Source organism: Ursus arctos, unplaced genomic scaffold, assembly GCF_023065955.2.
Source record: "Ursus arctos isolate Adak ecotype North America unplaced genomic scaffold, UrsArc2.0 scaffold_4, whole genome shotgun sequence".
Classification (NCBI taxonomy): domain Eukaryota; kingdom Metazoa; phylum Chordata; class Mammalia; order Carnivora; family Ursidae; genus Ursus; species Ursus arctos.
Genome location: NW_026623056.1, coordinates 26,761,245 through 26,775,820, shown reverse-complemented (window position 1 = coordinate 26,775,820; position 14,576 = coordinate 26,761,245). Strand labels below are relative to the sequence as shown.

The 14,576-nt window shown below is 37.0% G+C and overlaps 1 protein-coding gene across 2 annotated transcripts in view; it reads left to right on the top strand.

Moving 5' to 3' along the window:
- The window catches only part of PAK2 (p21 (RAC1) activated kinase 2), an 89,792-nt gene that overhangs the window by 47,503 nt on the left and 27,713 nt on the right, over positions 1–14,576 (top strand). For both annotated transcript variants that reach the window (XM_026495900.4, XM_048214894.2), the window contains 3 exons: positions 11,362–11,462; positions 11,801–11,948; positions 14,023–14,054. In XM_026495900.4, the coding sequence (XP_026351685.1) occupies positions 11,362–11,462; positions 11,801–11,948; positions 14,023–14,054 (281 nt within the window). The remainder of the gene's footprint in view (positions 1–11,361; positions 11,463–11,800; positions 11,949–14,022; positions 14,055–14,576) is intronic.

Below are 14,576 nucleotides of genomic sequence, written 5' to 3'. Positions count from 1 at the left end.
AGCACATTCATGGAGCTGAGTACGGTCCAGCGTGACTCGAAAGCAGAGGTGGGGGAAAGAATAATAGAGGATGTGTGGAGGAACCTGCAGACAGGAGAAGAAGCTGAACAGGTGGGCAGGGAGCAGGTCATAAAGGGCCTTGTATTCCACGCTACAGAGCTCAGATTTTATCCTGTTTCCTAGGGAACCATTACAGAATTTGAAATAGGGGAAAGACCTGCACACATTTGTCTTAAATAGGAGAGACTAGTAGCTGTATAGAAAGTAGGTATGTTGGAGGCCTAAGACTGAAGTCGGAAACTAGTTAGGTGGATTTTGTAGTAGTCCAGGTGAGAAATGGCTTAACAAGTCCAGTAGTTTTGTTAATAAAGATGGCAATGAGCCGCTTGTCTTGGCTTATTTTTAAAAAGCTCTATTCAGTCAGTGTTGAATGGTATAGTCCTTAGTAACCAAAGCAGTTTTCTCATTATTCAGTCTGTACACACTTTCACTTCTGGTTAGTGATGAAGATGATAGAACTGTAAATATCCCTTCTGGTCTAAAAATTGAATTGTAAGATTAATAAGAGTAACTCATACCCATCTTCCTATTTTTTAGAGAATATCCTTCTTTGTGACGAAACACAAAGGTTTACTGATTTGAAGCTGTTCTGGGTCAAAGAACAAAGGGGTAATCGCTGATTCTGTTAGAGTAGAAATAGAAGAGTCTTCCTTTTAAAGAGAGGGGGATTTTTTAGCCTTAGTCTTTAGCTCCAGTGTAGCCCAAAAGGTGGTGGCCTTAAAGAATGTGGCAGTGACATACTTAGGATTCTTTTCAAGCACCTTCTGTGTAACACATGACGTAGGGGCCCCACCTCTTAGCTGAAAGTTGCTGCCTGACTTGCTTTATTGTCTGATAAAGTTGGAAAGTGATTCTAAGAATCTTTTTCCCCCTCCTACACTAACAAGTTGTGGGTTTTATTGAAAGAAGTTTCTTTCCCTGATCCATTACTTCCAGCAAGTGATCCAGTTGCCTGGTGAACATCTGTTGATAGATGATCGTGGGGTTTTTTGTTGATGGTGGTCCTTATAGTTCTTGGTGTCCAAAGTTAAAAAGGATTGATTCTTTTTATCTAACAGTTGCTTCCCACAGATTGTTTGATTTGAGACATGCTTCATTATCTTTTTGTTTTAGGTATTTTTTTAAATATCCCTTTCCCTTCCTAAGACAACTAAATACAGGGAGTATTTGTGTGTATGTGTGTGTGTTATATAAAAAGAAATAGATTTTTAGAATATTGGGTCATTTCCTTTATAGGGGACTAATGTATTTAAATGTGTCTCAGGTTCTGCTTAATCATTTTTATTACTTCTTTAACTTTTTATTCTGTACTCCTAATATATGTGAAACTTTTGTGAATATGTGTCTCTAAAGTCAACATTCCCAAGTTGAAAAATATGGCTGGGCCTTAGACACAGATGGAACCAGGAATTCTCTTGCTATATGTCTTGTCTTCTCTTTTTCTGTGTTATCTGGCTTTATTTTTTAAATTTTAGGCTGTTTTTTCTTTGTGTGTTAGGAAACATCCCTCAACACTTCTTAGGGTTTATTTCTTACAACTTCGTTCACTAGTGAGAGACTGATTTTCAGGGTGTTAAGTGTGGCTTAGTTTAGATATTTACTCCTGAACCAAGCTTATTGGCTGGCAGTGTGTGGGGAACAATGGCTGACCTGGCTTGAATTTCATGCCTTCTGTGGACCAGTCATCTGTAATCAGGGCCATTTAAGAAAATAGTATCTTTGTCAGCCGTATGCATATCAGAAGTGGGATGCTGAGCAGATTTTTTTGAAAGAAGAGGAAACAAGTACTTTTATAGTACATGAAATTTGTTTTTCTGTCATCAGTTCAGAGCCATATAAAAAGTAAACTATTAGTTTATAGTTGGTTAATAAATATTTCCTCCTATATGCAGGATATGGAGTTAGAAGTCTAGTGACTTCTAAAGAGTCTCCTAAAGAGAAGTAGAGGGCATGACCTCAGAACACTCATAGTGTAATTGAAAATGAGAGGTTGTTTATGATAGATGGAATGGTGCATTTCAGTAGAGATGGCAAAATTTGTACTAGGCTTAACAGTCGCATTTCCCTCTGCTCCTTGCCACGCCTAATGTGCCCTGTCTGCTTACCACAGATCTCTTGTAAATATGTGTCAAAGAGACCTAAAAAGGAGATGGACATTTGAGCATGAATCTATCATCACTAATCAAAAAAAATAGTATGTTTCCTACTAATGCTAGGTCAGTAGTGTCTTGTAAACAAAGAATAGTGTACAGGGGCGCCTGGGTGGCACAGCGGTTAAGCGTCTGCCTTCGGCTCAGGGCGTGATTCCCGGCGTTATGGGATCGAGCCCCACATCAGGCTCTTCCGCTACGAGCCTGCTTCTTCCTCTCCCACTCCCCCTGCTTGTGTTCCCTCTCTCGCTGGCTGTCTCTATTTCTGTCGAATAAATAAATAAAATCTTAAAAAAAAAAAAAAAAGAATAGTGTACAGTAACATTCCAACTGTAGATATGCAGACCTATCAAACAACATGACTTTTAGCTCGTTTATATTAGAAGACTTTCCTGGTTAACAAAGCAGATTGACAATATAGCAGATTGACCACATGCCACTATTTGCTATCCCTCCCCAGACCCTAGTAAAATGACAGTTAAAATTTTTTTTTAATATCACAAGGGCAAGGGGACTAAAAGAAGAGACATAGTAGATGCATTTGAAAGACAGAAGGGTGGAAAAGTGGCATCTGACTAAACTGAACAGATGAGGACCTATCCTAAGCATTCGCAGATTGGGAATGTTCTGTGAGAAGTGAACCGGTTTCCTTGTAAAAATCTCAGAGGCTTAGGATTTAGAGACACACAACATCATGTATGTGCGGTGGGGTGGGGGAGCTATAATACACAGGCTGAAGAAGGGGGGGAATTAATTGAAAGTCTATGTAGGTGGTGTCAGAGGCCCCTTAGGATCCCTTCTTTACCCCATACAGCCAATGAAATATTTTAAGTCCCATCCTCCAGTGGAACAAAAGAACAAACTGATGTTTATATGTATTCAAGGAGAAATTAAACCTGAGAGGCCCCTCATTCTTGTCAGAGGAGTCAGTGAAAGGTGTAGCACAAGAATAAGAAAGGACCGCTAGAGGGGCGGTGGGTGAGGAAATGGGGTAACTGGGTGATGGGCATTAAGGAGGACACTTGATGTAATGAGCACTGGATGTTATATGCAATTGATGAATCACTAAATTCTGTCTCTGAAACTTAAAAAAAAAAAAAGGGAGAAAGGCAGATTCGATGCAAGTTCACATGTTAAAATTTGTTTCCTCTATCCTGCTTTCAGAATACTTTTGTAGCTTGACTCAAAGCCCTCACACTAGATTGGAAGATTTTTCTCTGGATAAACAAATGCCCTGGAAAAAAATACTTTAGGTACCCCACCCCCACCCCCATCTCTAATGAAAAGGCTGACTTATCTCCCAGTTAACTTTTTAATACTTTTCTGTATGAGTAGACAGCAAAGGATTACCAGACATTTGAGAAAAACCCTTAATACAAGAGAGTACAAAACAACAGGGTTTAAAAAAGGAATATAGAAGAAACAGACAATGGAGGTGAAGAAAACCAACCTATACACACAAGTAAACTATATAATCTTCAGAGAGAAGATCAGTGGCATCCATGAAACAAGGAAAATATTCTCAGAGGAAGAACGATCAGAAAACAATGAGAAGAAATTCTTGGGAAATCAACATTTAAGATTACCAAAGCGAACAAAAGATATCAATAGGTGGAAGATGGGAAGATAGTCAAGAAAATTCTCCCAGATTATTAGACAAAAGTACAAAGATGGAAAATACGAGAGGAAATATATGATGTACTGATCTAACTAACAGTGAACAAAGAAAATAATTCAAGAAATAATAGAAAAAATTTCCCAGATCTGAAGAATATGATTTCCAGATGGAAGGGACTCACTGAGTACTCAGCTCAATGAAAGAATAAAGACCACATCAAATCATATCATCCTGAGATTTAATAATACCACAGATAACTCAGCAAAACCTGTTAAACTTCCAGTCAAGGTGTGGAGTAACAGGGACCAGATTTACCCTTACACGTGAAAAGAACTAAAACACTGGGAAAAAATATACAAAACAATGGTTTTCATGATGTTGTACATCAGATAATAAAGGAAAACAGTCCCTAAGAGATGGGAAACAATGGAGGTGAAAACTACAATTGACCCAGCTTACTGCCTGGAGTGAGTTGCCAGGCTGCAGCAAAGGGAGGGACAATTAGATGGTCTCCTAGAACTAAGAAAGAGAGCTGGGAGTTGGGAGATGTCAAGGCGGCTAGTTTTTATACATATAGAGAAAGATCTGTAGAAGTCCCCCTTGAGTCTTCAGTAGCACATGTATGTAAGAATTACTGCCCAGAGCTGGAAAAGGAACCACTGGAAATGGTGAGAGGAAACTATCCTCAATGCTCACACAGGGCCCAGAATATTTCCTGTTCCCACCACTCAAAATAAGAAAAGTTGAGTAGAGGTCTTGCCTCAGTAATGGGGCAGAATGAGCTGTAGATTAAGTGTTGCTCCAATTTTGCCTAACAAAACTTTAATACCTCACAGGATCAATGGTTTCTAAATTTGTTTCTCCCCTATATAAGTAAACAGCTAAGAATCACCTATCTGTGTCTCAGAGCAAAGCTCACCGATATTTATAGGAATACAAAAATATCTAGCATCTATCAGGGAAAAATTTTCAATGTCTGGCATCCATTCAGTATTTTCCAGGCATGCAAAGACCCATAATGAATAAAATCCATAAGTTAGAATCAATCCAGAAATGACACAGATGATGAATTAGTAAGCAAGGATATTAAAACGGTGAAATAATTGTATTCCATGTTGAAGAACCCACAGGAAAGATTCAGCATATTTAGAAGTAGCAGTGGAAAACAGAAAAAAGAACAAATCAAATCAAAATTCTAGAGATTCAAAATACGATGGACAAGATTAACAGTAGATTAGAAATTTCAGAAGGAAAGATAAGTGAATTTGAAGACCATGGCAATAGAAACCATCTAAAATGAAACTTATAAGAAAAAAAGTGAAACAAGTGAATAGCTGCGGGACAGACTGCGTGCAGAGCTAATTAAGTGTAATTGAAGTCTCCAAAAAATGGGAAGGGGAAACATTAGGGGAAAAAACGCTTTAAAAAGTGGCTGAAAACTTTACACATTTAATGAAAGCTGTAAACCCATAGATTCAAGAAGTTCAGTGAATACCAAGCATAAGAAATACGATGAAAACTACACCACAGCATATAATCAAATTGCTTAAAACTGGTGATAAAGAGAAAATTTTAAAAGCTTTCAGACCTTTGCCTCAATATTCTGTGAACCTAAATCTGCCCTAAAAAATAAAGTCTCTTAGAAAACAAACAAAACTTATTGTTGTAAGCCAAAAAATAAGCTGCTAAAAAGAAAAGGCACATTACATATAGAGGAACAAAATATGACAGTGGATTTCATGGAAGTAACAGTGCACCTCAGAAGGACAAGAAGGAACATCTTTAAAGTACTGAAAGGGAAAAAAAATCTGTCAACTTAGAATTCTGTACCTTGTGAACATATCTTTCAAAAATGAAGGGAAACAGACTTTTTTAAATGTATAAAGGCTGAAAGAATTTATCACCAGCAGGCCTGCCCTATAAGAAATGTTAAACCAGATTATTCCGGCAGAAGGAAATGTTGTCAGAACTGTGTATCTACATAAAGGAATGAAAATCACTGAAAATGACAAATGTTTTTTATCTAAATCTCTAAAAAATAACTGAATTTTTAAGAAATGAAGTACTGATACATTCTATAACATAGATGAACCTCAAAAACTAAGTAAAAAAGCCATTTACAATAGACTGCATGTTGTGTGGTCCTGTTTATATGAAATAGCCAGAATAGGCAAATGTGTGGTGACAGAAAGATGAGTGTTTGGCTAGAGCTTGGGAGGGGGAGAGGGAACAGTAAGAAGTGATTTCTAATGAGTACAAGGTTTCTTCTAGGGATGATGACAATGTCCACAGTTAGATGGTGGTGATGGTTGCACAACTCTCTCTATATAATAAGTCCTAGATGAACTTTATGGTATATAGAGAGTTATTGCTTAATAAAATAACAAAGGAGATAAAAGGGAATTATAAAAAATACTTAGTCAAAAAGAGGAAAAAGAGAAAAATAAAAACAGAGAATAGAGACCATTAGAAAACAAATAATGGAATGGTGGATTTAAACCCAGCTATATCAGGGGTGCCTGAGTGGCTCAATTGGCTGAGTGTCTGACTCTTGATCTCAGCTCAGGTCTTGATCTCAGGGTTGAGTTCAAGCCCTGCATTGGGCTCCACACTGGGCATGGAGCCTACTTAAAGATAGATAGATAGATAGATAGATAGATAGATAGATAGATAGATAGATAGAGAAAGTAATCACATTAAATGTAACTGATTTAGACATCCCAATTAAAAAGCAGAGGTTATTCAATTATTAACTATATGCCATCCACAAGAAATCCACTTAAAAAATATAAAGCCACAAAATAAAAGGAATTTTTTTTTTAAGTATGCTAACAGTGAAAAGAAACCTGGACTGGCTAAAATCAGATAAAGTAGATTTTAGAGCAAAAAACACTGCTGTAAATATTTAAGGGATAAGGGTAGGGAATAGGTTATTTTATAATAGTAATAAGGTCTGTCTGTCAAGAGGATATAATAGAAGAGTAAACATTTTATGCACTTAATAACAGAGCTTTGAAATACATGAAACAAAAACAGATATAATTTTAAGGAGAAATAGACAATTCCAGTTATAGTTGGAGATTCCAGTATACTTCTCTCAGTAATTGGTAGAGCAAGTAGACAGAAAATTGCTAAAACTATCAATCTACTTTGACCAGTTGACATTTATAGAACACTCCACCTAGCAGAATACACATTCTTTCTAAGTGAACATGGAACAGTTGCTGAGATAGAGCACATTCTAGGGAGATTTTTATTTTTATTATTTTTATTTTTTTTTAAGATTTTATTTATTTATTTGACAGAGATAGAGACAGCCAGCGAGAGAGGGAACGCAAGCAGGAGGAGTGGGAGAGGAAGAAGCAGGCTCATAGCGGAGGAGCCTGATGTGGGGCTCGATCCCATAACGCCGGGATCACGCCCTGAGCCGAAGGCAGACGCTTAACCGCTGTGCCACCCAGGCACCCCTCTAGGGAGATTTTTAAAAGCCTAATAAATGTAGAGAGATTCAAATCACACAAAGTATATTTTTTTTTAAATTTTTTATTATGTTATGTTAGTCACTATACAGTACATCCTTAGTTTTTGATGTAGTGTTCCATGATTCATTGTTTGCCTATAACACCCAGTGCTCCGTGCAATACATGCCCTCCTTAATAGCCATCACTGGGCTAGCCCATCCCCCTACCCTCTCCCCTCTGAAACCCTCAGTTTGTTTCCCAGAGTCCGTAGTCTGTCGTGGTTCATTCCCCCTTCTGTTTACCCCCCCTTCATTCTTCCCTTCTTTCTCCTACTAATCACCCTACTATTTCTTATGTTCCATAAATGAGTGAAGCCATATGATAATTGTCTTTCTCTGCTTGACTTATTTCACTTAGCATAATCTCCTCCAGTCCCGTCCATGTTGCTGGAAATGTTGGGTAATCGTTCTTTCTGATGGCTGAGTAATATTCCATTGTACTATATTATTCTTAAAGGGTATCCAGCAAGGGGACCTAACAATTATAAATATCTATTCCCCCAACAGGGGAGCAGCTAGATACACAAGCCAACTCTTAACCGGAATAAAGAGACATATAGGTAATAATCCATTAATAGTAGGGAACCTCAACACTCTGCTCTCAGCAATAGACAGATCATCTAAGCAGAAAATCAACAAAGAAACAAGAGCTTTGAATGACATACCGGACCAGATGGACCTCATAGATATGTACAGAACACTACACCATAGAACAACAGAACACTCATTCTTTTCGAATGCACATGGAACTTTCTCCAGAATAGACCGTATACAGGGTCACAAAATAGGTCTCAACTGATACCAAAAAACTAAGATTATTCCCTTCATATTCTCAGACCACAATGCTTTGAAACTAGAACTCAATCACAAGGAAAAATTTAGAAGAAACTCAAACACTTGGAAACTAAGAACCATCCTGCTTAAGAATGATTGGGTAAACCAGGAAATTAAAGAAGAACTTAAGCAATTTATGGAAACCAATGAGAACAAAAAACACATCGGTCCAAAACATATAGGACACTGCAAAGGCGGTCCTAAGGGGAAAATACATAGCCATCCAAGCCTCACTCAAAAGAATAGAACAATCTAAAATGCAGTCCTTATATTCTCACCTTAAGAAGCTGGAGTTGGAACAGAGGAACAGGCCTAACCCATGCACGAGAAGGCAGCTGATCAAGATTAGAGCAGAGATCAGTGAATTAGAAACCAGGAGTACTGTAGAGCAGATCAACAAAACTAGAAGCTGGTTCTTTGAAAGAATAAATAAGATCGATAAGCCACTGGCCAGACTTATTCAAAAGAATAGAGAAAGGACCCAAATTAATAAAATTATAAATGAAAGAGGACAAATCACACACCCATATATTCTATGAGCACAATATAATTAAATTAGAAATCAATAACAGAAAAATCTCTAGAAATATTTGGGGGGAAAAAACCCACTTCCAAATAAATGAAGAAATCCAAAGTATACTTAGGAAGTATATTAAATGGAATGAAAATGAAAATTCAAAGCATCAATATCTGTATGATGCTGCTAAGGCAATGCTTAGAAGAAAATGTGTAGTATTAAGCACCCATATGAGAAAAAAAGATTTTAAGTCAATGACTTAAGCAAAGCTATCTTAATAAACTAAAAGGAAGAGCAAGTAAGATCCAAAGTAGTAGAAGAAAAGAAATAACAAAATTCAAAGCAGAGATCACAAAATAGAAAAAATAGAAAAATCAATGAAACCATAAGCTGATTTACTGAGAATATCAATAAAATGGATAAACCTCTAGGCAGACTGGAGGGGGGCCTGGGGGGGCAGCACAAATTACCAATATTGAGAATGAAAGAGTTGGCATTTACAGATATTAAAAATGATAAGGTGACAAATTCAACATGTTAGATAAAGTGGGAAATTTTCTCGAAAGACAAATTTTCAAAGTTCATTCAGGAAGAAATAAGTAACCTGAAAACACTATGTCTCTAGGGAAATTTAGTTTGTAGTTATTAACCATCCACAAAGAAAATGTCAGACCCATATGGCTCCATTGGTGAATTCTGCCAAACATTTAAGGAAGAAATATCAACAGTTCTACATAATCTTCCAGAAAATTGAATGCAAAGGAATAATTCCCGATTTATTTATTTGTTTTTAAGATTTTATTTATTTAGGGGCATCTGGGTGGCTCAGTGGGTTAAGCATCTACCTTTGGCTCAGGTCATGATCCCAGGGTCCTGGGATCCAGCCCTGCATCAGGCTCCCCATTCAGCTGAAAGCCTACTTCTTTTTTTTTTTCTTTTCTTTTCTTTTCTTTTCTTTTCTTTTCTTTTCTTTCTTTCTTTCTTTCTTTTTTTTTTTTTTAAGATTTTATTTATTTATTTGACAGAGACAGCGAGAGAGGGAACACAAGCAAGGGGAGTGGGAGAGGGAGAAGCAGACTTTCCCACCAAGCAGGGAGCCTGATGGGGGTCTCGATCCCAGGACCCTGGGATCATGACCTGAGCCGAAGGCAGACGCTTAACGGCTGAGCCACACAGGAGCCCTGAAAGCCTACTTCTCTGTCTCCCTCTGCTGCTCCCCCTGCTTGTGTGCTCGCACTCTCTCTCTCTCTCTGTCAAATAAATAAGGTCTTAAAAAAAAAAAAAAAGACTTTATCTTTTTATTTGACAGAGAGAGAGCACAAGCAGGGGGAGCCACAGAGGGAGAGGGAGAAGTAGGCTCCCCACTGAGCAGGGAGCTTGATGCAGGATTCCATCCCAGGATGCTGGGATCATGACCTGAGCTGAAGGCAGACGCTTAACCGACTAAGCCACCTAGGTGCCCCTCAAGGCTTATTTTTGTAACTGTCAAGGCATGCTGATATTGGCATAAAGATAAAGAGATCATTGCAGGGGCCCCTGGGTGGCTCAGATGGTTGAGCGCCTGCCTTCAGCTTGGGTCATGATCCCAGGGTCCTAGGATTGAGCCCCGCACAGGTCTCCTTGCTCAGCGGGGAGCCTGCTTCTCCCTCTCATTCTGCTGCTCCCCCTGCTTGTGCTCTCTTGCTCTCTCTGTCAAATAAATAAATAAAATCTTTTAAAAAAGAGAGATTATTGCAGCAAAGTTATGTATCTTTGGCCCAGGCATATATGGACAATATGGACAATTGATTTTCAACAGTGGTTCAAAATGGTTTTGACCTTCTAAATAGCAACACTGGAAATTAGAAGAAGTTCTGAGGGGGGAAAGCATTTTCAACCTAAATATATATAGTCAAGAATTATCAAGGGGTAAACCAAAAAGAAGAGAACAGAGTATCCAGAAAATAGATTCTAGCAAGGGTGAAAGTGAAGGAATGTCCTAGGACAACAACTCTGGCAGAAGTCTAGGCATAACCTACTGCAGATTAAAGCAGGATCTGAGAGCAAGGCGGGGGCGGGGCGGGGGGGGGGACTAATGTGTTTGAATTACGGAGAATATTATTGATAGATGTGTGTCAGAAATGTAGCAAAAATAATTGGTAGAACCATGGAAAAACCGGAAAGCATTAAGATGTAGCAGTTATTAACTTTAATAAAAAGAGGAAGGGCTAGAGTTGCTCAGAAAGGTGGCATGCTCATTGTAAACTCTTTGTTTATACAATTTGTACTATCTACACGGTCATGGCAATATAAGTTCTTTTGGGATGAATAGGGCCAAATGGAAATAGGACTTGATAGACTTTGTTTTCCAGATTGCTCAGTATCTAAGTGTAGGCCTCTGTTTACGAGAACCAGTGTTCTAAAGGGCTGTTTCTTCTGCCTTGTGCTCTTTTATTCGGCACCAGTCCAGGTACCTCTTTAATCAGGACACAGACGTGGTTGTCCCCACTCCTGCTTGAAGACAGAATAGGTTACTTTTATCAGTTTCCTGTCAGCCAGTGTCTTTAGGGGAAATCTCTTCTAGAATAACTTTGTTCCTAGTCTGTTCTTCGGAGAAACATGATTATGAGTACCTTTATTGATCTTGTTTAAATAGGCTGATTCTTTTTTTAATGCCCTCTAGGAAGTAAGAAGAAAGAAAAGGAACGGCCAGAAATTTCTCCTCCATCTGATTTTGAGCACACCATCCATGTTGGCTTTGATGCAGTTACTGGAGAATTCACTGTAAGTTTACCCAGTTGGGACTCATTTATGTATCAGCACTCAAACCTTTTTTTGCACTATTAAGTTTCAAGTTAACTTTTCTATCCACATATTAACTGTCAATCCTTAGTGCTTTTCTCTTCTTATAAAAGTATTTGTGGTTGGATGTATCTTTTTCTTAGGGAGCTGAGCCCTTCAGTTAGAATTATGCAAAATCGATTTAGAAAAATAAGACATTTTAAAATTTAATCAAGGCTACAATTGATTGGCTTGTTTTTTATGTGTCTTGTCTTTACTTCTGGAAATTGAATTTATTGGAGCAACTCAAAATAACTAATTTCTGAATATCTTTTTGTTAGGGCATGCCAGAACAGTGGGCTCGATTATTACAGACCTCCAATATCACCAAACTAGAGCAAAAGAAGAATCCGCAGGCTGTGCTGGATGTCTTAAAGTTCTATGACTCCAACACAGTGAAGCAGAAATATCTGAGCTTTACTCCTCCTGGTAAGATGTCCTACTGTGGTAAAAGGCTGATTCAGATGGGATTGCAGAATTGTAAAGCACACCTGGATGATTGCTTCTGGAAAAATAAAAAGCTAAGCTATGGTTCTTGTCTCTATTGTTGCCCCTGTGTAGATCTGCCTTTTGTAAACTGATTGGGGCAGGTTTTATGCATAATTTGAAGGCCGGGGGACTGCGTTAATCTCTTAGTTTTGTCAAAGGTGGATGTTCTGGCTTTTTGTTTTTTCGTGTCACTTCTTTGGAATGACTCCCAGCAATAGAAGAGAAAGGCGCTGATGTATAGGCATGTTCATACTAGACATATGTTTATTGTTAGCAGGACAGGAGGAGGGTTGTCTGCTATATTACATATACAGACTTTGAAGTAAAAATGTTTAAGTCCATTCAAAAATTGAAAAACTTACCAAATATATAAACATAAAGTAAGCATTAGAACGAAAAGATTTTATACCTTGGAATTAGAGTATCATTAGGTAAGAATTGGAGTATAGTGGGTTTTTAAAAATAGTTCATTTGTTCAAATCAGGATCAGAATAAAGTCCATATAGTACAGGGGCGCCTGAGTGGCGCAGTCGTTAAGCGTCTGCCTTCGGCTCAGGGCGTGATCCCAGGGTCCTGGGATCAAGCCCCGCACAGGGCTCCCTGCTCCTCTGGGAGCCTGCTTCTTCCTCTCCCGCTCCCCCTGCTTGTGTTCCCTCTCTCGCTGGCTGTCTCTCTCTCTGTCAAATAAATAAATTAAAAAAAAAAAAAAGTCCATATAGTACAGTTGATTGCTGTATCCCTTTTGATGTTTAGGCTCCCTCACGTGGATTCTCATATTCTTTGCCTTGAAATTTATTTGTTGAAGAAACAGGGCCATGGGTCCTATTTCCTTCAGTGGGTTTTGCTAATTACATCCCCAGGGTGTCTTTGTGTTTCTCTGACCCCTAAAATCATACATGTAGTTTTAATTAATTGTATTTAATTTGATTACATTTTCAGAGAAATAAGGGCTGTGCTCAAGGAAAAAATAGAGACCACTTGGCCGAATGATCTTGACTTTTTTACTTAGATCTTGACCTTTACATCCTTAGCAAAAAGGTCAGACTTGTCCCTAGAACTTTTGTGTCAATTAGTAAGTCTGTATAAATTAGTATTTTTTTTAAATCAGTGTTTGAGCAGAAAATGGTATATTCTTTTCACCCAATATTTTATATTATATACTTAATATATATGTTACAGTTATGTTAAATATATACCTTTAATATAATCATATTTATAAATATATATTTATATGTACTTATGTATATATAAGTATACATATGTATATATATGTTTATATTATATACTTATACAAATAACAAATATAAATATGTTTTATATGTTATGTTAATATATATGTTAAAAATATAGCATATTATAATTACATAATTATATTAATATTTAGCATATATTGTTAGATATTATATAATGTATATAAAATGTAAAAATCTCTGGACCTTTTGAAAAGTAAAACAAAACAAAATTTGCTCTTCTAAACTCCAGAATGAATGTTCTGACGTTTAGTCTTCATGAACTGTGTTTTTGCCTTCAGGACTATGCTTTCTTATTGATAAAATTTATGTCAAGAATTTTCTTTTGCACAATTGCTGTTGTCTGAATAGTTGCTTTAAGAGTCTCCATAGACAGTTTTTTTTCTGGAGAAAGTATTGCAATGAATAAACTTCAGTTTTGTTTTAATAAATACACATTGAGAAGTATAGTTACAAATGTTTCTAATAAGTTAAGTATAGTTTACATGCTATAAAATTCACCCATTTGAGGTATATAAGTCAGTGATTTACAGAGTTCCATTAAGATTTGAGATTTGTTAGCACAATCTTGTATAAATTCACATTTGAATACTGATACTGTCATTTTTCTCAAGGTTTACTTCATCTTAAAATGAAATCAGTCTAAGAACATTTTACTTGCTCTGCTTTGTATTTTCTTCTCTTTATTTTTTTTCTTCCCTTTATTATATAGAAGTTATTTTTGGAATTGTTGACTTAGCATTTTTTTTCCGTTTTGTATTCAGAGAAAGATGGCTTCCCTTCTGGAACACCAGCAGTAAGTTAATACATTACTTCTTGTAGCTCTTGTTCTAACTTAATTTACCTGAAACAAATCTTGGTTTTTATTTAGCTTTCTAAAATAAATCACAGCCATCAGAAATAAATAACTACTTAATAAATTTTAAGCTAGCCACTTAAGCAAATTGATGAAGCAAATAAGGAAGCCATATTAAGTAAATAATTTCTTCAATTAGGAAGAAACAATCTCCTTGAGGTATATGAAGACAAAATGCAGTAATATGTAAAGTACCTACCCAGCACACACCTGGCATGTAATAAGCTCTTTATAAAGGTTAGCGTCTTCTTTTATTTTATCAACCACCATTCTTGATGGTGAATCTAGCTCTCTTAAATGACCGAAAATGACTCTGACTTATACAAATCCTAGAGGATCTTTGTTTTCGGTTTTAACAAATAAAGTGATTATTTCCCTATGGGGCTTGTTTAAGGGATATAAAATTCTCCACCTAAAAAGTACAGATTTTCTCTTAAGAAAACTTGATATTTACTGTGATCC